Raw genomic sequence first — 26307 nt, 5'->3', positions numbered from 1 at the left:
TTATCAATTCCTCGCTCTCCTTAGGAGATAAAGTTTTGCCAATCCATCTTTCCCGAGTTTCGGATTTCAATACCACTATCAACAGCTTTGATTTCTTCTTTGAGTGGCTATGCTCGACGCTCTTCCTCTCGTTTGATCATGTTTCAGATCTCGAGGGAAATTTCGTCTGCATTCTCATCCGAGAAGGGTGTCTTTAGTTATTTAAACATTAGATCTAAGAGTGAATCATAGAATATTGAAGACATTGAAATCAAACTTTATTGAATTGAAAACTTTCAAGTACATCAATAGTTCTCAACACGCCTCAGTGGGCTCTACATCAGACTTGACAAAAAATAAAACATTGACTCTAAATGAGAAAGAGTGACAAACATGACACACTTTTTTTTTTTTATATATTGACACTAAGACTCACCAACTTTCAACACAAGAGTTGGTATACACTTGATAGAACCATCTTGAGATATGACACTTGGAACATGACTTTTGAACAGAGATAAGGGTTTGGCACTGAAATTCGCGAGTAGCACGCCTTCCTCCATGATGTTGTCGGCTAGTGGTTCCGATCTTGGTATAGGAATCTCGGAAGAGGCGGTCCCATGTAGTTTTGTCTACTTGGTCCAAACTGCCCTTGAAAACCTGCCGGTGACATCATGCTCTCTGCCCTGACATTCTTCGGAGGCTCAAATTCTGACATCTTTCCTTTTCCTTTCGATTCATTTCTCTCCTCTGAGGCGGCATAAGCAGAGGTGGTGGAACCTTTGAAGGGTTGAATAGGTCTAACCGGTGCATAATTCACAAAAGCACAGAGTTCAGGAAGAAGGGAAGAGTCTTCATCTATCTCGTCCTGAATTTTGTGTTTCAATGCCAGGCACTTTTCTGTTGTATGACCAATACCTCTGTGGTACTCGCAATACTGATCTCTTCTCTAGTGTTTGGGGAGTGGGTTAGGAAGAAGCTTCGGATCTAAAAGTGTCAAACGCCCTTCACTGACCCATTTCTTCATGATAACTTCCTGAGAACATGGCAGCTGAGCGTATTCCCTCCTCAGTTTCTGACCCATCCTTTCTTCCACTTCTGTTGGCTTCTTAAGGGGTTGGTGAGATGATTCAATATTCTTAACCTCACTGGAAACAATGACAAGCTTTGTCCAACTATGCAAATCAACATATATGTCAAGAATTAAACTCTGAACTGATGCTTCTTCTGTCATAGTACCCATATCGGCAAACTGCTTAGGAGCTGAATCACATCCAGTGGACAGATATCATATCTGAGTTTTCATCTCCCTCATTTCTTCAGTTAGCATGGCCATCTGACCAAAAAGTTTAACCATCCAGTTTTCCACTCTGATGAGGGCCGACCTTTCAAATAATTCCTCCATTGGTCGAAAGTTTGATGGAATAGGTGGCGTTTCTGAGATAGGACGAATAAGGGATGCAGGATCCAATAATGGTTCATCCATAGAGATAGCTCCTACCATCGGTAAAGGGCCAACTGACCTTCGCACTGGTTTTCTAGTAGCACTGGGTTCTCCAACAACTACCGTACCATCCTTGAAAAGTTTTAGGATCTTATGTTTCAAGGCTTGGCAACTGTTGGTTGAATGTCCATGAACTCGATGATATTCACAGAAGTCTTGTTCATAAACATTTCTAGGAAGAGGATATGGAGGAGGAGAAGGTTCAGGAAGTTCAAGTTTACCCACTCCAACCAATTCTCTGAAAGCTTTTTCAAGATTCTTCGGTAATGAAGCAATCTCTTTATTTGGCTTCTGAATAGGCTTGTTTCCTTTTTGAGCTACCTTCTTGAAAGTTTGACGAGAGGTCTCCACATTGCTGACATCTTCAGCTGCTACCATAGTCCTCTTTCTGTCTCTAACATCAGTTGAGGTCCTTGTCTTTAGGCCTTTGGTCAGTGCATCCTCTATCTGGGTTCCAGTCTTAATGAGATGGTTGAAATCAAGAAAATACTGGATAGCCATATGATGGTAATACTGTGGAGACAGATTCTTAACCACAATCTTGATCTGATCTTCGTCGGACAATATGTGGGTCATCTGAGCAGCTTTTCTCCTCCATCTTCGGATGAAGGAAGTGAAAGTTTCATCATGCCCTTGTTTCAACATTTTCAGATCCCTTTTGGTTACATCGATTCCCTCTTCCATGGAAAATTGTTCCACAAACTTGTTTGCAATATCTTCTAAGGTTCTGATCTCTTCAGACTTTAAGCTCAAAAACCATTTCTTAGCAGTTCCGACTAGAGACCTAGGGAATAGGAGAGCAATCTGCTCTGGAGACAGACCATGCTGTTGTAATAGTGGGATAATGGACTTCAGATGGCTTGTGGGACACCCTGTCCCATCATACTTGTCAATATCAGGTACTGTGAACTTAGGAGGAAGAACAACACCTGGGGCTACAATAAAATCGGCCATGTTCAGCTTCTTAGGGCCTTAGAACTTCATGCTTTCCATTTCTCGGGTTAACTTATCTAACCTGTCTACAATCCCTTTGCTTTTATCAGTTCTATCCAGATGGGGAAGACAATTCTCTTCTGCGTACTGCTCTTCATCAAAGTCATCCTCAACTGGGAATACAACAGGTCTAGCTGCCACTGGGGGTGGAGGAGGTATAAGCGGAATTTGCTGGGGTGCAGGTCCTTCAGAAGCAGAACCTCTATCAGTTTTCAGACGGACTATCTCCTCACTCATATTATTCATCTGTTGGAGCATAGACTTCATCAATTCATTCATTTAGGCCAGAGTATTTCCGGATTCAGCCATAGGTTCTGGTGTGGGTTGAATAGAAATAGGTACTGAAAATGAGTGAAGTCAACAAGGTCAGACTCCCGCCATGGAATTGACAAACACTATAGTTCAATATAGGGTAATCAAATGAAAATCTCATATGCAAGTTGAGACAAGAGATGATGCGAATATATCTTTCCCATGGATAAAATCTGGCAGCATAACATCTATGCAAAGAGATATGGTAAGATAAGCACATAGAGTTTGTCAACAAGTCTAAAAGGATACCGACCAAACCCAAGGTATTTGGAGAAAATTCGGCAGCATAACAGCTATGCAGGGAGAAAGGGTAAGATAAAGCGAGGCTCTCTACAAGAATACACACTCGAATAAATATCAGCAGGACAAACTCTCAATCAAACAAGTGGAACATAATCAGATCAGAATCAATCATAGGAGAAGGATACGATAGGTAACACTGAATTTTTCATCCATGATGAAAGATGATCAGTAGATCAAAAAGAAGACTACGGCCACAAAATGACAGAAGTAGGTCATAGATCGGGTAAATCTTGAAGATAAATTGATAAAATTGATCTACTTAGATAAGGAAACCTCACTGAATAAGTAGGCCCTACTCTAATAATCAATATATATACATACATATACATATACATCCTAACCAGGGGCACCAGCCCTAACTATAATCCCACAGAGTCAAGACACTTGAATCAAAACAGACATGTGAGTGTCCTAGGACCGGGCTGTAGCCACATAAGGTGAGCTACAATAATCTATGGATAGGACATGGCTCCTAAATCTAAGCTCCACATGTGTAAGTAACACATATTCATCCCTATATGAATGTGATACATATATAAGCACATGCGACTCCTGATTAGGTTTTACTAAATCAACAAATATATCCATGTACATAATATATGTAAAATGAAAGTAGAGCTCCGGACTCAATATATCGGGCACTATGCATATGATTCATACTTTAAGTGTATAACACAAGTACACCGAGTGTTATATACAGTATGCTTCATTGCTCACCGGCTGCTGTAAACACAAGTACACCGAGTGTTTACGACTGCAGCACTGGCCCATAGCTTGCAAATAAATACAACAGCACCATCAGGGTAATGACATCCCATGTGGCACGCATTGTATCTATCCCGTGGAGCCAATAATAATAAAAATTAATAAAAGAAAATAATAATAAAATAAAAAAATGATGATGTATGCTGTGTAGTGTGTGTTTTAAACACCTATTTCGTGCCCCTGGATTCTAAGCGATTAAATTCCCATTTATAATGATTTTGGCTCAAATTTCTTCAAAATTAATTAAAATAGCATTTTAACAGAGTTAGGCAATATCTCGAAAGAATTCCCTAGCAGAGTCGCCAGCCTGTGGACCCCGATCCGAGAGAGGGGCGGGGGACGGGCCCCACACGAGACAGACAGAATGTCTCTCTCTCTCTACAGATCATCCACGTAAATGGAGAGCTCTACCAAGGAACTCTCGAAAGAATGTGCCTCTCACAGCATGAGTGGCGATATAAGGTGAGATACCTCTCGATTCAGGGAGTAGCCCAGATTGGAGGCGTACCTTAAACAAAGAAGAGTCGCCATCCAAGGAAGTGGGCCTTGGATCCCATACTATGCTCTATTGCAACGTATAACCAGAGATATAAAAAGAAGGTTCGTGCCTGGTTACGAATTTGGAAGGTCCGAAGAGCACCCTCGTCGGCCCAAGTCCAAGCACCTGGTCTCTTATGCCATTTATTATTGATTTTGAAGAGTTTTGAGCGAAAGTCATGTGAAATGGGAACATATATCTCCGAGAAGACGTCTACCTAATTATGCATGTCTCAGAGATGAGTAATAAACATACACAAAATAAATGAAAGAAGTGTCGCCTAAGAATATCTAAGTTATGAGTGTCATACCTAATTGGTGTCTGAGTTCTGGTGTGCAAACACATGCATGCTACAGCTAAAGGTATAGGATCTGTACATGAAAGTAAGAAAACACAGCAAAACAAACAACACAATTCAATTTTATACATGACTGGACAAGATAAATCCTAAAACTCTAATGCAGGACTTGACTCGGACCACAATGGCCATCCATCCTGGCTGCTCTACGTATCCCGACCTCGGGAAGAATCAGAGTCAACGTAGTTCGATGACCTGTTCTAAACTACAATGCCTAACCATCTAGAACCGCTATCCTAGACTCGATCCACTAGACTCGACTGATTTTTAAAGGTTTTTGTACGATTGCTTAAATTCAAGTGAATTGTAATTTTTAGGACTCTCTATATGCCCTAACTAATGCAAGTTGATTAGCCTTCAACTAATGCGGGTGGGCCCTACACCCTATGTGTATCTAGGCTGTGCAACCTAATGAATACCATGGGCTGACTATATGCTTCCTAGTCTAGCCATCAGGTCGACTAAATGTCTAACCGATCGACTCGAGGCCTCCTAACCCTAGGGACACTCACACGACAAGACACATCATATCAATACAAATCAGGACAGCCTCCTAACTCTAAAACACCTCAAACAGCTAGGACAGACTCCTAACTCTAGAGGAGATCTTTTTGAAAGGTTTTAAAGAAGTTCTGTATTTTTTGTAGAAGGTTTGAAATGTTTATTTTTAAAGGTTTGGCTGGACTTGGGATGTGGATGCCAAACTGTACTACGTACCCTGTGGAAAGGGATCAAGCCAACGTAGATCGGAAACAGAATTTTCTAACTACTCTTAATGACTGACATTTCAGATTTTTTAGTTTTTCAGATATTTTTGGATTTTCAAGTGTTTTTGACTCAAGAGGACAAATTCCTATCATCATAAGCGTATGACAGACTCCTGATATCCCGCAAAGGCAGCATCCTATGCTTTGCGGGGGGAAAATGATAGAATCACGACTCTGCAAGGGTTGGACAGCATCCTATACCTTGCAGGAGTGGATAAAAAAAATCACAATGATTTGATGAGAGGTTGGAAAGAATCTTAACCCCTATGATGATAGGATTGACTCCTGAAAGAAGGATTGACTCTCTAGTTAAAGAAAAACTCCTATGCTAATGGAAAAGAATTTCTGGCTAAGGACAGACTCTTATATGAAAGGACTGATTCTTAATGCATAACCCCAAGAGGGAAGTGCAAGTGAGACTAGGCTAGTCTCCTAAAAGAAGATAAGATAAAAGAGGGGTAGTGAGACTGGGCAAGTCTCTCAAACATAGAGATGGGCTCCAAGTAATCTTATCATTGCCATTGCAATGATGGACAAGGTTAGGGTGACTATCAGATCAAATTGATCCTCAACTAATGAAGGTGTTTTATAGATGAGGCTAAACAAGCTTCCTATGGATGACTCACTAATGAGACAAAGCCTGTCTCCAAAAGATTGATTACTTTTCTACCGAGACATAGCTTGTCTCTTAAAAGGGTGGGCTCTAGATAACTCTTTCATTGCCCTTGCAATGAATGAGTTTCTAATGTACAAGGGATACACACCTAAAAGACTGGGCAAGTCTTTTAAGTAAAGAGGGGAGTGCTACTTGGAGTGAGCAAGTTTCCTAATGATGGGCTTGGACTAAAGTCTTCATCGCCTTTGCAATAAATGGGCTTCTAATACCTAAGGGTATCCAAAAGACTAAGCAAGAAAAGAATACCAGTCACCAATATGCTAAAAGATCTATCTAGATGGTACAATACAATATTACATTCAAAGAAGGGAAAAAACTATATGTATTACTAGATAATTGTACAAATGCAACATGCCTTTTCTCTTCTAATGGATGTGTAAGGCTTTTTGAAAACAATAATAATTTTGGCAGCTCTAATTAAAGAGAGAAAGCATGCTGGACTTTAGCAATTATCAGAACATCATTGGGTAACATAATCTCTTCACCAATGGCTTAAATTTACTACAGGAATAGCTAGAGACATGAGGGAATTCATGCAACTATCAAGAAAAAAAACATTGGTGTTTCTCACAGACTTCATTGGGAAAGAAACTTCAATGCAAACAGGCTTCGAGACCTCTATAAACCCTCCAAGTATTATTACAAATCCCACAAGGTTTTCATAATCACAAAGAGAGACTACAGCCGAATCTTGCAATAATCGAACAGGGTTGAATTGGTATTATTCATAATCAACCTGTTGAATGAACAAGCCTCTCTTGGGCAAAAATGGAAACAATCCAACCATACATTGAAAACTACAATACACCATGACTTCAAGCAATTTTGCATAATATAGTGAAGGCAAGAAATTTGAGTAATCCTAAGACCCTCAACCTACCTGCACACTAGCAGTAAACCCATTCCCAATCCAAACTATGAAATTAAACCTGAGACACTAAGTTCGATTGTATATATTCACAAGAAACCGAATTGGCCGAGGAGTGAGATAAAAAACAAAAGGCTGCAAACAGGGCAGAATGGCCATGAGGTACAAAAGGAAGAAAAAAAAATCAAACAAAGCATGTTGGAGCAACTAGAATAAAGCAAACATGAAAACATCTGGCACGCCAGAACTCAGCCATACATGTATAGGGTTGATTTCCAACATTCATGAACTGGTGGCAACTCACATTTAAGAATGACTTATAATTCAAGCATGTATGGGATTAAATTGCATAGAACCAAGAAGATAATTGAAATGTATAAGAACCGGTGGTCACCAGCCTTATTATGAATTATGCTCTGGAAATTTCTAAAATCATATACTCTTTATGTTCCTTTTGGAACTTCACAAAGAAAAACTATCATTTAATTTCAAGATGAGAGCAAGACATTCTTATCCAAAGAGGTTTCAAACATTCACTGAGAAGTCATTGTCAAAATAAAGGAGAAATGTATTCACTGGACTTATTGAACTAAAAAAAAAACATTACAAAATCAATTAGTAATCACAAAATAGCTATCATCCATGGATTGTTTGAGCATAAAAAAAATTTGTAATCATATCATACAAACTGAAATCAAGACCAAAATTGAGATTCAAAATCAACTAGTACAATATGATTCAGGCATCAAAACTGGAAAACGTACAATCGAGTGGACCAAACACCATCCGATTAGAGAAGAGACTAAAATTAAGGAAAACAAATCTCATGATTCATGGAAGAACATGAGAGTTAAGAAAAATAACGGAAAACAAGGGAATCAGAGCTACCTTTTTCTTCCAGATCTGTAAGTGACTTGTATTAGTAGATCGAAATCTCCTGGAGGATTCAAACCTTAGAACATAGCCGGAATCCGTTTCAAAACCAAGATATCACCAGATCTGGTGACATTGATTGAAAAACCCTTTGAAAAAAATCTATAACTCTGCTTCATTGTTCAAAAGATCCAGATCTGAAATTTCTAGTATGAATCAAAGGTCATGGGGGTTTAGAAATGGATAAATCTAAGACACATAGCTTAGTTCTATGGCTTTAGAAATAGAATCTTAACCGGAGCTTTCTCTCTCTCTCTCTCTCTCTCTCTCTCTCTAACAGAGAATTTTTAATTTTTTTTAAAGGAGGGTTACGATGGTATTTATAAGGATTTTTTTGATGGTTGATATCCGTACTACCAGTTGATGGGCGCGCAGTTTTGCGCGAGAACTTGATAAACGCACGAATGGATCGTGTCTTATATGAATTTGGGTTAGCCCTCTCTTTGATAATTCACCCCCCTGTTCTGCATTTGCACTACTACCTTGCCTTTACTCGTTCACTAGGTAAACGTGTTCGGATTTCGATGAAATTTTGCAGGGACCTTGCTGTGACCCTAAGCTAGCCTAGGGTGATGTTTGGGGTCCTAAAACATTGGTTTGATAGGTTTTTGCTCAAACATGGGAGGCTCAGGGTACGGTCAAAATGGGGTGTCTACACCATCTCTAGGGTTTACTAAGTCTAAAAAATTAATATTTTATAAGGTTTCTAAAATAAGAAACTTTCCATTTTTTCAATCTCCATCCTTCATCAACTAAATCTAAGAGTCAATATCACCTCATCCTCATCCCAAAACATGGCTAAAAGCTCATTCACACCGTCTCTAGGGTCTCCTACGTCTAAAAGATGGATGTTTTATAAAGTTTTTAGAATAAGAAACTTTCTATTTTTCAATTGTCATCATTTATCAACTTAATCTAAGATTTAATACCATCACATCCTCAAATCAAAACTTAGTTAAAAGCTCCTTGACCCCATCTCTAGGGTATCAAATGTCTAAAAGATGGATGTCTTATATAGTTTCTAAAATAATAAACTTTCTATTTTTTCAATATCCATCCTTTACAACCTAAATCTTACATTTAATACCTTCTCACCCTAATCTCAGAACTTGGCTAAAAGCTCATTGACACCTTCTCTAGGGTTTACTAAGTCAAAAAAATTAATGTTTTATAAAGTTTCTAAAATAAGAAACTTTCTATTTTTTCAATCTCTATTCTTCATTATCTAAATCTAAGATTCAATATAATCTCATCTACATCTAAAAATATGGCTAGAAGCTCCTTGACACCGTCTCTAGGCTCTAGGGTCTCTTACGTCTAAAAGATGGATGTTTTATAAAGTTTGTAAAAAAAGAAACTTTCTATTTTTTTAATTTTCATCCTTTATAAAGTAGATCTAAGATTCAATACCATCTCATCCTTATCTCAAAACTTATACTAACTCCTTCACCCCATCTCTATGGTTTCTTATGCCTAAAAGATGGATGTCTTTTAAAGTTTCTAAAATTAGAAATTTCTGATTTTTTCATTCTCCATCCTACATCAACTAAATCAAAGATTCAATATCATCTTATCATCATCTCAAAACTTAGGTAAAAGCTCTTTCACACCATCTCTAGGGTTTCATATGTCTAAAAGATGGAAGTTTTATAAAGTTCCTAAAATAAGAAACTTTCTATTTTTCAATCTCCATCATTCACCAACTAAATCTATGATTCAATACCAACTCATCCTGATCCTAAAACTTGGCTAAAAGCACTTCGACACCATCTCTAGGGTTTCCTATGTCTAAAAGATGGATGTTTTATAAAGTTTCTAAAATATGAAACTTTCTAATTTTTCAATCTCCATCCTTCGTCATCTAAATCTAAGATTGAATACCCTCTTACTCTCATCCAAAAACTTAGTTTAAAACTCATTAACATCATTACTAGGGTTTCTTATGTCTAAAAGATTGATGTTTTACAAACTTTCTAAAATAATAAACTTTCCATATTTTCAATCTCCATCCTTAATCAACTAAATATTAGATTCAATATTATCTCTTCCTTATCCCAAAACACGGCTAAAAGGTCCTTGACACCATCTCTAGGTTCTCCTATGTCTAAAAGAATGATGTTTTATAAAGTTTCTAAAATAAGAAACTTTCTATTTCAATCACCATCCTTCATCAACTAAATAAAAGATTTAATACCCTCCCATTCTCATCCGAAAACTTGGCTAAAAGCTCGTTGATATCATCTCTAGGATTTCATATTTCTAAAAGATTGTTGTTCTATAAAGTCAATAATATGAAACTTTTTATTTTTTCAAACTCCATCCTTGTTCAAATAAATCAAAGATTGAATACCATCTAATCCTCATCTCAAAACTTACCTAAAAGTTCTTTCACACCATTTATGAGGTTTCCTGTGTCTAAAAGATTGATGTTTTATAATGTTTTTACAATAAGAAACTTTCAATTTTACAATCTCCATCCATGATCAATTAAATCTAAAATTCAAAACCATCTAATCCTCATCTCAAAAGATAGCTAAAAGCTCGTTGACACCATCTATTGGGTTTTCTATGTCTAAAAGCTGGATGTTTTATAAAGTTCATAAAGTAAGAAACTTTCTATTTTTTAATCTCAATCCTTCACCAACAAAATCTACGATTCAATACCATCTCATCCTCATCCCAAAACATTGCTAAAAGCACCTTGACATCATCTTTAGGGTCTCTTATGTGTAAAAGATTGATGTTTTCTAAAGTATCTAAAATAAGAAACTTTTTATTTTTTCAATCTCCATCCTTTATCAACTAAATCTAAGATCCAATACGCTCTCATCCTAATCTCAACACTTGGCTAAAAGCTCCTCGACACCATCACTAGAGGGTTCTTAGGTCTAAAAGTAGATGTCTTACAAAGTTTCTAAAATAAGAAACTTTTTATTTTTTAGTCTATATCCTTCATCAACTAAATCGAAGATTCAGTATCATCTCATCCTCATATCAAAAATTAGCTAAAAGCTCATTGACACCATCTCCAGGGTTTCTTATGTCCAAAAGATGAAAGTTTTATAAAGTTTCAAAAATAAGAAACTTTCTATTTTTTCAATCTTCATCATTTATCAACTAAATCTAAGATTCAATACAATCTCATCCTCATCTCAAAACTGAGCAAAAAACTCCTTAACCCAATCACTAGAGTTTCCTATGTCTAAAAGATGGATGTCTTATAAAGTTTCTAAACAAGAAACTTTCAATCTTTTCTATCTCCATCCTTTCTCAACTAAATCAAAGATTCAATATCATCTCATCCTCATCTCAAAACTTAGTTAAAAGCTCCTTCACACCATCTGTAGGATTTTCTATGTCTAAAAGATAGGTGTTTTATAAAGTTTCTAAAATAAGAAACTTTCTATTTTTAAATCTCCATCCTTCACCAGCTAAATCTACGATTCAATACCATCTCATCATCATCCTAAAAGTTGGCTAAAAGCACATTGACACCATCTCTAGGGTTTCTTATGTCTAAAAGATTGATGTTTTAGAAAGTTTCTAAAATAAGAAACTTTCTAATTTTTCAATCTCCATCCTTCATCAACTAAATCTATGATTCAGGACCCTCTACTTCTCATCCAAAAACTTGGCTTAAACCTCGTTGACATCATCTCTAGGGTTTCCTATGTCTAAAAGATATATGTTTTACAAAGTTTCTAAAATAAAAAACTTTATATTCTTTCAATATCCATCCTAAATGAACTAAATCTAAGATTCAATATCTTCTCATCCTCATCCCAAAATACGGCTAAAAGCTCCTTGACACCGTCTCTCGGTTCTCTTATGTCTAAAAGAATGATGCTTTATAATGTTTGTAAAGTAAGAAACTTTTTATTTTTTCAATCTCCATTATTTATAAACTAAATCTAAGATTTAATACCCTCTCATTCTCATCCCAAAACTTGGCTAAAAGCTCGTTGACAACATCTCTAGAGTTTCCTATATCTAAAAGATGGATGTTTTATAAAGTTTTCATGATAAGAAACTTTCTATTTTTTCCATCTCCATCCTTTACCAACTAAATCTAAGATCCAATACGATCTCATCATCATCTCAAAACTTGGCTAAAAGCCCCTTGACACCATCTCTAGGGTTTTCTATGTCTAAAAGATTGATGTCTTATAAAGTTTCTAAAATAATAAACTTTCTAGTTTTTCAGTCTCCATCCTTCATCAACTAAATCTAAGATTCAATATCATCTCATCCTCATCTCAAAACTTAGCTAAAAGCTCATTGACACCATCTTTAGGGTTTCATATGTCTAAAAAAAATTTTGTTTTATAAAGTTTCTAAAATAAAAAACTTTTCATTTTTTTCAATCTGCATCCTTCATCAACCAAATCTAAGATTCAATCCCATCTGTTCCTCACCTCAAAACTATGCCAAAAGCTCCTTGACACCATCTATAGGGTTTACTAAGTCTAAAAGATTAATGTCTTATAAAGTTTTTAGAATAAGAAACTTTCTATTTTTTCAATCTCCATCCTTCATCACCTAAAGCTAAGATTCAATACCCTGTCAATCTTATCCCAAATCTCGGTTAAAACCTCGCTGACATCATCTTTAGGGTTTCCTTTGTCTAAAAAATAGATGTTCTTTAAACTAATATAAGGAACTTTCTATTTTTTCAGTCTCCATCCATGATCAACTAAATCTAAGATTCAAAACTATCTTATCATCATCCTAAAACTAGGCTAAAAGCTCCTTCACACCATCTCTAGGGTCACCTATGTCTAAAAGATGGTTGTTTTATAAAGTTTATAAAATAAGAAACTTTCAATTTTTTCAATCTCCATCCTTTATCATCTAAATCTAAAATTCAGTAACATCTCATCCTCATCTCAAAACTTGGCTAAAAGCTCAATGACACCATTTCTAGGATTTCATATGTTTAAAATATGGGTATTTTATAAAGTTTCTAAAATAAGAAACTTTCTAGTTTTTCAATCTCCATCCTTTATAACCTAAATCTAAGATTTAATACCATCTCACCCTAATCTCAAAACTTGGCTAAAGGCTCCTTGACACCACGTCTATGGTTTACTAAGTCTACCAAATTAATGTTTTATAAAGTTTTTAAATTAAGAAATTTTTCTAGTTTTTCAATCTCCATCCTTTATAACCAAATCTAAGATTTAATACCATCTCACCCTAATCTCAAAAGTTGGCTAAAATCTCCTTGACACCATCTCTAGGGTTTACTAAGTCTAAAAAATTAATATTTTATAAGGTTTCTAAAATAAGAAACTTTCTATTTTTTCAATCACCATCCTTCTTCAAGTAAATCTAAGAGTCAATATCACCTCATCCTCATCCCAAAACATGGCTAAAAGCTCATTCACACCGTCTCTAGGGTCTCCCACGTCTAAAAGATAGATGTTTTATAAAGTTTTTAGAATAAGAAACTTTTTATTTTTCAATTGTCATCATTTATCAACTTAATCTAAGATTTAATACCATCTCATCCTCAACTCAAAACTTAGTTAAAAGCTCCTTGACCCCATCTTTAGGGTATCGGATGTCTAAAAGATGGATGTCTTTTAAAGTTTCTAAAATAAGAAACTTTCTATTTTTTCAATATCCATCCTTTACAACCTAAATCTTAGATTTAATACCTTCTCACCCTAATCTCAAAACTTGGCTAAAAGCTCATTGACACCTTCTCTAGGGTTTACTAAGTCAAAAAAATTAATATTTTATAAAGTTTCTAAAATAAGAAACTTTCTATTTTTTCAATCTCCATTCTTCATCATCTAAATCTAAGATTCAATATCATCTCATCTACATCTAAAAATATGGCTAGAAGCTCCTTGACATCGTCTCTAGGCTCTAGGGTCTCTTGCGTCTAAAAGATGGATGTTTTATAAAGTTTGTAAAATAAGAAACTTTCAATTTTTTTAATTTTCATCCTTTATAGAGTAGATCTAAGATTCAATACCATCTCATCCTTATCCCGAAACTTATACTAACTCCTTCACCCCATCTAAGTGGTTTCCTTTGCCTAAAAGATGGATGTCTTTTAAAGTTTCTAAAATAAGAAACTTCTGATTTTTTCATTCTCCATCCTTCATCAACTAAATCAAAGATTCAATATCATCTCATCATCATCTCAAAACTTAGGGAAAAGCTCTTTGACACCATCTCTAGGGTTTCATATGTCTAAAAGATGGAAGTTCCTAAAATAAGAAACTTTCTATTTTTCAATCCCCATCATTCACCAAGTAAATCTACGATTCAATACCAACTCATCCTGATCCCAAAACTTGGCTAAAAGCATTTTGACACCATCTCTAGGGTTTCCTATGTCTAAAAGATGGATGTTTTATAAAGTTTCTAAAATTTGAAACTTTCTAATTTTTCAATCTCCATGCTTCGTCAACTAAATCTAGAGTTTCCTATGTTTAAAAGATGGATGTCTTATAAAGTTTCTAAGATACGAAACTTTCTTTTTTTTCCTTCTCCATCCTTCATCAACTAAATCAAAGATTCAATATCATCTCATCCAAATCTCAAAACTTAGCGAAAAGCTCATTGACACCATATCTAGGGTTTCCTATGTCTAAAAGACGGATGTTTTATAAAGTTTCTAAAAAAAGAAACTTTCTATTTTTCAATCTCCATCTTTTACCAACTAAATCTACGATTCAATACCATCTCATCCTCATTCTAAAACTTGGCTAAAAGCACCTTGACACCATCTATAGGGTTTCCTTTGTCTAAAAGATTCATTTTTTAAAAAGTTTCTAAAGTAAGAAACTTTCTAATTTTTCAATCTCCATCCTTCATAAAGTAAATCTATGATTCAATATGATCTCATCGTCATCTATCAACTAATTCTAAGATTCAACACCCTCTCATCCTCATCTCAAAACTTGGCTAAAAGCTCCTTCACACCATCTGTAGGGGTTCATATGTCTAAAAGATTGATGTCTTATAAAATTACTAAAATAAGAAACTTTTTATTTTTTTAGTCTCCATCCTTAATCAACTAAATCTAAGATTCAACATCATCTCATCCTCATCTCAAAACTTTGCAAAAAGCTCCTTCACACCATCTCTAGAATTTCCTATGTCCAACAGACGGATGTTTTATAAAGTTTCTAAATAAGAAACTTCCAATTTTTTCAATCTCCATCCTTCATCAACAGAATCTAAGATTTAGTACCATCCCATCCTCATCTCAAAACTTTGCTTAAAGCTCCTTGACACCTAAAATAAGAAACTTTCTATTTTTCAATCCCCATCCTTCACCAACTAAAAATCTACGATTCAATACCAACTCATCATGATCCCAAAACTTGGCGAAAAGCACCTTGAAACCATCTCTAGGGTTTCCTATGTCTAAAAGATGGATGTTTTATAAAGTTTCTAAAATATGAAACTTTCTAATTTTTCAATCTCCATCCTTCATCAACTAAATCTAAGATTCAATACCCTCTTATGCTCATCCAAAAACTTAACTTAAAACTCGTTGACATCATCACTAGGGTTTCTTATGTCTAAAAGATGGATGTTTTACAAAGTTTCTAAAATAATAAACTTTCCATATTTTCAATCTGCATCCATAATCAACTAAATATTAGATTCAATATTATCTCTTCTTCATCCCAAAACACGGCTAAAAGCTCCTTGACACCATCTCTAGGTTCTCTTATATCTAAAAGAATGATGTTTATAAAGTTTCTAAAATAAGAAACTTTTTATTTTAATCACCATCCTTCATCAACTAAATATAAGATTTAATACTCTCTCATTCTCATCCCAAAACTTGGCTAAAAGCTCATTGATATCATCTGTAGGATTTTCCTATGTCTAAAAGATTGTTGTTTTATAAAGTTTATATAATATGAAACTTTTTATTCTTTCAATCTCCATCCTTGTTCAAATAAATCAAAGATTGAATACCATCTATTCCTAATAACAAAACTTAGCTAAAAGTTCTTTCACACCATTTATGAGGTTTCATATGTCTAAAAGATTGATGTTTTATAAAGTTTTTAAAATAAGAAACTTTCCATTTTATAATCTCCATCCTTGATCAACTAAATCTAAAATTCAAAACTATCTAATCCTCATCTCAAAACATAGCTAAAAGCTCGTTGACACCATCTATTAGGTTTCCTATGTCTCAAAGCTTCATGTTTTATAAAGTTTATAAAGTAAGAAACTTTCCATTTCTTAATCTCAATCCTTCACCAACAAAATCTACGATTCAATACCATCTCATCCTCATCCCAAAACAATATCAAAACCACCTTGACATCATCTTTAGGGTCTCTTATGTCTAAAAGATGGATGTTTTCTAAAGTATCTAAAATAAGAAACTTTCGATTTTTTCAATCTCCATCCTCCATCAACTAAATCTAAGATTCAATACCCTCTCATTCTCATCCCAAAACTTGGTTAAAACCTCGTCGACATCATCTTGAGGGTTTCCTATGTCTAAAAGATAGAAGTTTTATAAAGTTTTTAAAATAAAAAACTCTCTATTTTTTCAATCTCCATCCATGATCAACTAAATCGAGGATTCAAAATCATCTTATCATCATCCCAAAACTAGGCTAAAAGCGCCTCCACACCTTCTCTAGGGTCTCTTATGTCTAAAATATGGTTGTTTTATGAAGTTTATAAAATAAGAAACTTTCTATTTTTTCAATCTCCATTCTTTATCTACTAAATCTAAGATTTAATACCATCTCATCCTCATCTCAAAACTTGGCTAAAACCTAATTGACACAATTTCTACGATTTCCTTTGTTTAAAAGATGGATATTTTATAAAGTTTCTAATGTAAGAGACTTTCTATTTTTTCAATCTCAGTCCTTTATAACCTAAATCTAAGATTTAATACCATCTCATCCTAATCACAAAACTTGGCTAAAAGCTCCTTTACACCAATATCCTAAATCTAAGATTTAATACCGTCTTTAGGGTCTCCTATGTCAAAAGGATTGATGTTTTATAAAGTTTTTTAAATAAGAAACTTTCTATTTTTCAATCTTCTTCATTTATCAACTAAATCTAAGATTCAATAACATCTAATCCTAATCTTAAAACTTAGCTAAAAGCTCCTTTACCCCATCTCTAGGGTTTCCTATGTCTAAAAGATGGATGTCTTATAAAGTTTCTAAAATAAGAAACTTTCTATTTTTTCAATCTCCATCCTTCATCAACTAAATCAAAGATTCAATATCATCTCATCTTAATCTGAAACTTAGCTATTAGCACCTTCACACCTTCTCTTGGGTTTCCTATGTCTAAAAGTTGAATGTCTTATAAAGTTTCTAAAATAAGAAACTTCATATTTTTCAATCTTCATCCTTCACCAACTAAATCTACAATTCCATACAATCTGATCCGCTAAAAGCCTTGACACCATCTCTAGGGTTTTCTATGTCTAAAAGATGGATATTTTATAAATTTCCTAAAATAAGAAACTTTCTAATTTTTTAATCTCCATCCTTCATCAACTAAATCTAAGATTCAATACCCTTTTATTCTCATTCCAAAAGATGTCTTAAAGCTCGTTGAATTTTTTAATCTCCATCCTTCATCAACTAAATCTAAAAGATGAATGTTTTACCAAGTTTCTAAAATAAGAAACGTTCTATTTTTTCAATCTTCATCCTTTATCAACAAAATCTAAGATTCCAAATCACCCCAGCCTCATCTCAAAACTTGGCTAAAAGCTTCTTGACACCATATCTAGGGTTTTCTATGTCTAAAAGATTGGTGTCTTATAAAGTTTTTAAATAAGAAACTTTTTTTTTCAATCTCCATCCTTGTTCAAATAAATCAAAGATTCTATACCATTTAATCCTCATATCAAAACTTATCTAAAAGCTCATTCACACCATTTATGAGGTTTCCTATGTCTAAAAGATTGATGTTTTATAAAGTTTCTAACAGAAGAAATTTTCCATTTTATAATCTTGATCCCTGATCAACTAAATCTCAAATCTATTACCGTCTAATCCTCATCTCAAAACATGGCTAAAAGCTCGTTGCCACCATTTATTTGGTTTCCTATGTCTAAAAGGTGGATGTTTTATAAAGTTTATAAAATAAGAAACTTTCTATTTTTCAATCTCAATCCTTCACCAACAAAATCTACGATTCAATACCATCTCATCCTCATCTCAGAACTTCGATAAAAGCACCTTGGCACTATCTTTAGGTTTTCTTATGTCTAAAAGATTGTTGTTTTATAAAGTTACTAAAATAAGAAACTTTATATTTTTCAATCTCCATCCGTCATCAACTAAATCTGAGATTCAATACTCTCTCATTCTCACCCCAAAACTTGGCTTAAAGCTCCTTCACACCGTCTCTAGGGTCTCATATGTCAAAAGATGGTTGTTTTACAAGTTTCTAAAATAAGAAACTTTCTATTTTTTCAATCTCCATCCTTCATCAACTAAATTAAAGATTTAATATCATCTCATCCTCATCTCAAAATTTTCTTAAAAGCTCATTGACACCATCTCTAGGGTTTCCTTTGTAAAAAAAGATGGATGTTTTATAAAGTTTCTAAAATAAGAAACTTTATATTTTTCAATCTCCATCCTTCACCAACTAAATCTATGATTCAATAATATCTCATCCTCATCCTAAAACTTGATTAAAAGCACCTTGACACTATCTCTAGGGTTTCCTATGTCTAAAAGATTGATGTTTTATAAGTTTCTAAAATAAGAAACTTTCTATTTTTTCAATCTCCATCCTTCATCAACAAAATCAAAGATTCAATACCATCTCATCCTCATCTCAAACCTTAGCTAAAAGCACCTTGACACCATCTCTATGGTTTCTTATGTCTAAAAGATTTATGTTTTATAAAGTTTCTACAATAAGAAACTTTCTACTTTTTCAATCTTCATAATTTCTCAGATAAATCTAAGATTCAATACCATCCATCCTCATCTTAAAACTGGGGTAAAAGATCCTCGACCCCAACTCTAGGGTTTCCTATGTCTAAAAATGGGTGTCTTATAAAGTTTCTAAAATAAGAAACTTTCTATTTTTTCAATCTCCATCCTTCATCAACTAAATCAAAGAATCAATATCTTCTCATCATTTTCTCAAAACTTAGCTAACAGCTCCTTGACACCATCTCTAGAGTTTCCTATGTCTAAAATATAGATGTTTTATAAAGTTTCTAAAATAAGAAACTTTGTATTTTTCAATCTCCGCCCTTAACCAACTAAATTGATGATTCAATTCCATCTCATCCTCATTCTAAAATTTGGCTAAAAGCATCTTGACACCATCTCTATCATTTCCTATGTCTAAAAGTTTGATGTTTTAAAAAGTTTCTAAAATAATTAACTTTCTAATTTTTCAATCTGCATCATTAATCAACAAAATCTAAGATTCAATATCATCTCATCCTCATCCCAAACACGGCTTAGAGGTCCTTGACACCGTCTGTAGGTTCTCCAATGTCTAAAAGAACGATGTTTAAATAAAGTTTCTAAAATAAGAAACTTTTTATTTTTTCAATCTCTATCCTTTATCGATCTAAGATTTATAACCCTCTCATTCTCATCTCAAAACTTGGCTAAAAGCTCGTTGACAACATCTGTAGGGTTTCCTATGTCTAAAAGATGGATGTTTTATAATGTTTATATAATAAAAAAAATCTTATTTCTTCCATCTCCATCTTTTATCAACTAAATCTAAGTTTCAATACCATCTCATCCTCATCTCAAAACTTGGCTAAAAGCTCCTTGACACCATCTCTAGGATTTCCTATGTCTAAAAGATGGAATTTTATAAAGTTTCTAAAAGAAGAAACGTTATATTTTTTCAATCTCCATACTTAATCAACTAAATTTATGATTCAGTACCCACTCATTCTTATCCCAAACCTTGGCCAAAAGTTCGTTGACATCATCTCTTGGGTTTCCTATGTCTAAAAGATGGATGTTTTATAAAGTTTCTAAAATAAGAAACTTTCTATTTTTCAATCTCCATCCGTCATCAATTAAATCTGAGATTCGTTACTCTCTCATTCTCATCCAAAAACTTGGCTAAATGCTCCTTGACACCGTCTCTAGGGTCTCATATGTCTAAAAGATTGATGTTTTCTAAGTTTCTAAAATAAGAAACTTTCTATTTTATCAATCTTCATCCTTCATCAGCTAAATCAAAGATTAAATATCATCCTCATCTCAAAACTCAGCTAAAAGCTCATTAACACCATCTCTAGGATTTCATATGTCTAAAAGATGGATGTTTTATAAAGTTTCTAAAATAAGAAACTTTCTATTTTTTCAATCTTCATCAATTATCAACTAAATCTAAGATTCAATTTGATCTCAGTCTCATCTCAAAACTGAGCTAAAAGCTCCTTGACCCCATCTCTAGGGTTTCATATGTCTAAAAGATGGATGTCTTGTAAACTTTTGAAAATAAAAAATTTTCTATTTTTTCAATCTCCATCCTTTCTCAACTAAATAAATTGAGTCATCCTCATTTGAAGATGCTCAAGTAAAGAAGCTCATCATGAAGATCCCACAAATTCCTAAGTAAGTGTCAAGAAGAAGCTTAGAGTTGAACAAGTCATTGGTGACACTTCATGTACCTCACAACATGCAGTGAAGATTGGAGGATGTCACAATAGCCAAGAAAAGGTCAAAATGTTCTCTCAAGCCGAATAAGTCCAAGAAAGTGCAAAGGAGCCAAGACATTCCAAGAAGACTCAAGGTTCTTATTTTTAGAATGTATTTGGAGTCCTCTTGATTTTATATAAAATGCACTTTCAAAATGGTTTTTATACTTAACATTTTAAATCTTTGAAAACCATCAACACAATCAAAAATGTGTTTGAAAATCTTGTACTAAAGCCAAAAGACCAGAGCCCAAAAGCCAGGGATTTTAAAGTTAAAATGGAATTTCACTCAAGGCCATTCGACCGGGCGACCGCGGGATGGAACCTGGAAATCCAGGTTATCTAAAAATTTATCGGGCCGGTCGACCGGGGCAAGCCGGGCGACCTCGGATACGTTTCTGTTCAAAACAAAAGCAATCCAATATGGTGTGGGCGATCGATCTCCATGGGTCCGATCGAACGCGATAGTGTTTTGAGCAAAAATTAAATTCAAACAGTAAGGCCCTCGCAGCGCAACCGCCATTGGACCGGTCGACTGCGCCGGTATGAATTTTAAAATTCAAATTAAGAGCCCGATAAGGGCGGGCTACCGCCGTGCCTCGGTCGACCGCCGCGACTGGGAAATAGATCCGTTGGGGCTTTCGCAGGTTGACTTTTTCAACCCTGTAAATTACAGTTTTACCCCCAAACGGTCATATTTTCTTGTGGGCTATATATACACTATCCAAACCTTTCTACATAACCTTTGTCAAGATAAAATCCCATCTTCTTGAACCAAAACTTTTATATGAAAGGTTAAACCTCTTTGAATTTGCATTTTCACATTCTATCAAGAGTATCTCCATAGGCTTTACATTTGTATATATTCTTTGGAGAGTTTGTGAGCTTACAACTTTGTAATCCGCCTATCAAGAGGCATTGAGAGTTTCTTTCTTTTTATTTCTTCATTCTATGTTTGAGGGTCTCCGATTTGGCCCGGAAAGAAAGGTAAATCAACTGTACGAGGAAGGTTTCCTCGGAAAGGCTTCATGCAGAAAAGGGTGTAATCCCTTTGAAGAAAGAGTTAATGTAAGGCTTTGAGATTCGCCCTTTGAAGAATCTTAGTGGTTTGTGAAGAATCCCAAGGAAGAAAACTTGGAAGAGTGGAATTGGTCAAGTTGTGACCGAACCACTATAAATCTTGAACCTTGTGGATGCTTTCTTCTTCTGCTTCTCATTTGTACATTGTGGTGATTAGTAATCTCTAAGCCAACTTGTATCTATATTTTAATCAAACAAGGGTTAGTGAATGCATGCTTAAAGTAACATCCAAACCCTAACTCTTAATATCTCTATTAATTGATCAAGGGTTAAAACATGTTAAGGCTTAATTGGTAAATTGATTTTAGGAATCCAATTAATTAATCCCTGTGGTACCCTGATCCCGCGAGAGGGGTGTGGGGCGCGAGCCGCCGCTCTCTCTCTCTTGGTCTCTCGTATCCACGCGATTGGCGTGTGCATTTTAATATTGATTTGAATTCGTCTTTTATGTGAACTTGGGATCACTAAGGCAATCCGAATTCCACACGAAAGAGACTGACAGAGTCGCCACCTAGATGTGGGATCTAGGACCCGTAATTAACCAGAAATCTAGACTCGCTACCTGGTTACGAGAATGGAAGGTATGGGGAGTTATCCACCACATGCACCATTCTTGCCCGATAATCGGTCTTCGATTCCAAAAGCTAACTCTTTTAAATTTATTTTAAATGGCTCATTCAACTCTATGTTAATGTGCGAACTAAGTGACATGCATCTTATGATCTAATTTCAATGTGAATCCTAAATGTGTATCTTGATTTATTAATTTGTCTGGATTCAATCTAAGTGAAAGTTCTCCTAAAATTCTAATTTCATGGAAAGTCCTAAGTGATTTGATTAAGCATTTACAAGAAAATTAATATACAAAACACCACAATTTGTTTGTGGTGCCGACTCGCGGGTGGTATGCCATCAGACATCCAAGCTGCCTACGTACCCAAGCCTCACTGGGATCAGAGTCGACGTAGTTCGGTGCACCTAAGCTAAGTTACATATGCCTAACTCAACTAAGACACCGACCTAGACGGGATTGACTGTTTCAACAGTTTTAAGAGAAGTTATTTAATTCAAGTTGAGGATTTTATTATCTTAGGATTTCATCGAAGATGCTATATGATTCTTATCTAAATGCAAGTTGTCCCTTAGACTAATGCAGGTTAGCCTACATCCTAGTTTACTAGGCTTGTCCTATGGAAAAGATCGGGTGACTAGTGTAACTAAACCTATGGCACGGTTGCTATACATAGCAAACGTCCGTGATGAGGCTGGACTCCTGACTCTAGGACTCCCTAAAACCTAGGACTCCCTAAAACTTAGGACACGACACGACACGACACCAGTGTTCCTAAATTGGGCTCTAAGGGTTCCTAAAGGAATTTTGAATCCACCGGCTCTTGGGAATCTCGAATTCTTTTGGGTTTGTGGAAACTTTTAGAGTTTTCTTGAAGCTTTTATTATCTGAAGGTATTTAGTGTGTTTGGTAGCTTTTAAAGTTGTTTATTTAGAAGGTTTTAGTTTCATTTGAAATTTTTAGTGGTCTTTTGGTTAATGGCTTTTAACGGATTTTTATCAGTGGATTTTAAATGGGTGAATTTTAGTTTTGTTAATTTTAGGTTGGATGTACTTTAGATTAATGTCTTTCGATTTTGGTTTGGAAAATGACGTTAACACAACCAAGTTTTGACAATTGCACAAATTCGACAAACCATTGACCATTAAAAGATCTGACAAATGCAGCCCACTAAAACTGTCGTAACTCTTTAACCGCTTGGCCAAATTCAACGTACAAACATGCGTTGGAAAGATCTTTTATAGGGCTACAACTTTGTAGTTCTCCATTGTTTGTAAATCTGTGATTTAGAGGTTCGAATTTGTGTTGCAAACAAAAGGACAGCAACATTAAACTGGAAATGCCTAAAGGTGTGCCGCAACCATTTTGGACTTAACTTTTTAACCGCTCGCTGTCTGATCTAGCACGAATACTCGTTGGAAACGGCACGAAAATATCTACTACTTTGTAGTTAACCATTTCCCACGATTCTGTTGTTTAGAGGTCGAAAAATCTGTTTAAAGTCTAACAGCTAGCACTATGACGGGAATGATATTGGCACCCCCATGTTTTCTTTTGATAGTTCTTATTTTTTTAGTGATTAAAAGACGGTGAATATGAAAAATGGCTTGAATGGGCCTGAGATTAGATTCAAATGGGATGTTTGAAAAAGGGGTTGTTTTTATCTACTTGGCAAGGTGGGGTATGGATATTGGGTTCTTGAGATTGAGTGGGGGCTGTTGTTATCAAATTGGAGTGGGGGCTGTTGTTATCAATTGAAAGATGGAGGTTTTGTAAGCCAAATTAAATGGGTTTTGATAATTCATGTAAAATTCAAGTTTTCTTTCTTGTAAATGTTCAAAATTTTTAATGAATTGTTTTCCCAAAAGAAATCTAAATTCCCTAACAAGCCAATGATTTCAACATCCCATCGCAAATAGGTTCTAATGACCCTAACACATTAATTATATTTAGCATAAGTGAGAACATGACCAAGGCCAAACTAGTACAAAATTAAACATGACATCAACCAAAATATACGCAAAACAACACTCAATCCTACAAATATAGAAAAGAAAATAAAATTCCAAAAGACATACCTTTTTGTAGACGATATTCCATGCAAACTTATGGAGAAGAGGGATTTGGTCTAGAGAGAGGGCTTGAATTTTCTAAGAGAGGGGTTCTCTCCTCTTTTCTTTTTTTTTCCTTCTTTTCTTTGGTGAGATGAGAGGGTATTTATAGGAGAATGGGATAGGAGGTTAGGTGAGGTTAGGTGAGGTTAGGTAAGGTTAGGTGAGGTTAGGTGATGTTAGGTGAGGTTAGGTGAGGTTAGGTGAGGTTTGGATGGTTATGATGGGAGGAGAGGTTAGGTGAGGTTAGGTGAGGTTTGAATGGTTAGGATGAGAGGAGAGGTTAGGTGGTTTTGGATGGTTAGACCCAGGTCATGATCTGCCATTGATCTAACGATTTACGGAAATCGGGTCTCGGAATGGAATCAGGGTCCGGGCTATGAAGTGACCCTAGCTTATTTTGTCCCGATTGATGATCCGTAAAGTCAGATCAAGATATTAATGACCTAAAACATATAAATCAATGATAGAGGGGGTTCTCACATGGATTTAACACACTAATTTATTTGTTGATTAAAACAAAACAAAATGGGGTGTCTACAGATGCCCCTCTTTGGTAGAGATGACGTAGTCATTGAATACCAAAGTTAAAAATGACAGAACCATTTTGCGTAGTTTTAATCGACAAAGGACTCTCTAGACACAACGCACCTTAACATAATGCAAAACCTTAGATGAAACCCTAGAACTTGAATAATAATAAAAACTCGATGCGGCGCCGTTCACAAACGGGCAATTAGAGAATGAGATATCATTTTCGAATGGATTCTGAAGGGAAAGGACAAAGATCGCTCTCAAACAGTTTTTAGAAGGAGATGAGACGCCGCTCACAAGCGGGTTCAACGAGGATAAGAAGCATTCCCAAATGGACTTGGATAATGAGGCACCGTTCACAAACGGCCTCAAGGAGGATAGAAAACCATTCACAAATGGACTCGAGAAAAGAGGCACCGTTCACAAACGGGCTCAAGGAGAAGACAAGACCATTCACAAATGGACTCGAGAAATGAGGCACCGTTCACAAACGGGCTCAAGGAGGACGATACCATTCACAAATGGATTCGAGAAAAGAGGCACCGTTCACAAACGGGCTCAAGGAGAAGACAAGACCATTCACAAATGGACTCGAGAAATGAGGCACCGTTCACAAACGGGCTCAAGGAGGACGATACCATTCACAAATGGATTCGAGAAAAGAGGCACCATTCACAAACGGGCTCAAGGATAAGACAAGACCATTCACAAATGGACTCGAGAAATGAGGCACCATTCACAAACAGGCTCAAGGAGAAGACGAGACCATTCACAAATGGACTCGAGAAATGAGGCACCGTTCACAAACGGGCTCAAGGAGAAGACGAGACCATTCACAAATGGATTCGAAAAATGAGGCACCGTTCACAAACGGGCTCAAGGAGAAGACAAGACCATTCACAAATGGATTCGAGAAATGAGGCACCGTTCACAAACGGGCTCAAGGAGAAGACAAGACCATTCACAAATGGACTCGAGAAATGAGGCACCGTTCACAAACGGGCTCAAAGAGGACACGAGACCATTCACAAATGGACTCAGAAAATGAGGCACCGTTCACAAACGGGCTCAAGGAGAAGATGAGACCATTCACAAATGGACTCAGAGAATGAGACACCTGTTCACAAACGGGTTCGAAGAGAAGACGAGACCATTCACAAATGGACTCGAGAAATGAGGCACCGTTCACAAACGGGCTCGAAGAATTTAGGGATTTTTTTATGAACTTGAATTTGACGTAGGAATGGATTTTTATTTTTATTTTTTAATTAAGGATTTGGATTTGATAAATTTTTTTATTTTTGGAAAATGAGGTACCGTCCGCAAACGGGCTCAAGGAGAAGATGAGACCATTCAC

At 35.5% G+C, this 26307-nt stretch overlaps 1 protein-coding gene across 2 annotated transcripts; it reads right to left on the bottom strand.

Moving 5' to 3' along the window:
• Positions 1-413: 413 nt before the first annotated feature.
• On the bottom strand, positions 414-24866 carry LOC143862103 (uncharacterized). Of its 2 annotated transcripts, none has more exons than XM_077373102.1 (2): positions 24384-24866; positions 414-2817 (listed from the first exon to the last, which is right to left on the bottom strand). In XM_077373102.1, the coding sequence occupies exon 2, from the start codon at positions 2435-2437 to the stop codon at positions 1268-1270; it is 1170 nt and encodes a 389-aa protein (XP_077229217.1). In that variant the 5' UTR covers positions 2438-2817; positions 24384-24866; the 3' UTR covers positions 414-1267. The 2 variants fall into 2 exon arrangements, 1 of the variants encoding a protein (XP_077229217.1); XR_013240166.1 differs by lacking the exon at positions 414-2817 and adding an exon at positions 21446-21913.
• Positions 24867-26307: the final 1441 nt, after the last annotated feature.

Source organism: Tasmannia lanceolata, unplaced genomic scaffold (assembly GCF_043159265.1).
Source record: "Tasmannia lanceolata isolate RefF3 unplaced genomic scaffold, GAP_Taslan_0.1 ptg000003l, whole genome shotgun sequence".
Taxonomy (NCBI): domain Eukaryota; kingdom Viridiplantae; phylum Streptophyta; class Magnoliopsida; order Canellales; family Winteraceae; genus Tasmannia; species Tasmannia lanceolata.
Note: the sequence above shows the minus strand (reverse complement) of the source record. Positions and strands in the feature narration are given on the sequence as shown.

Bases quoted from the DNA above. Each gene is read 5' to 3' on its own strand.
- LOC143862103 (XM_077373102.1), bottom strand. From the start codon at position 2,437: ATGGCCGATTTTATTGTAGCCCCAGGTGTTGTTCTTCCTCCTAAGTTC.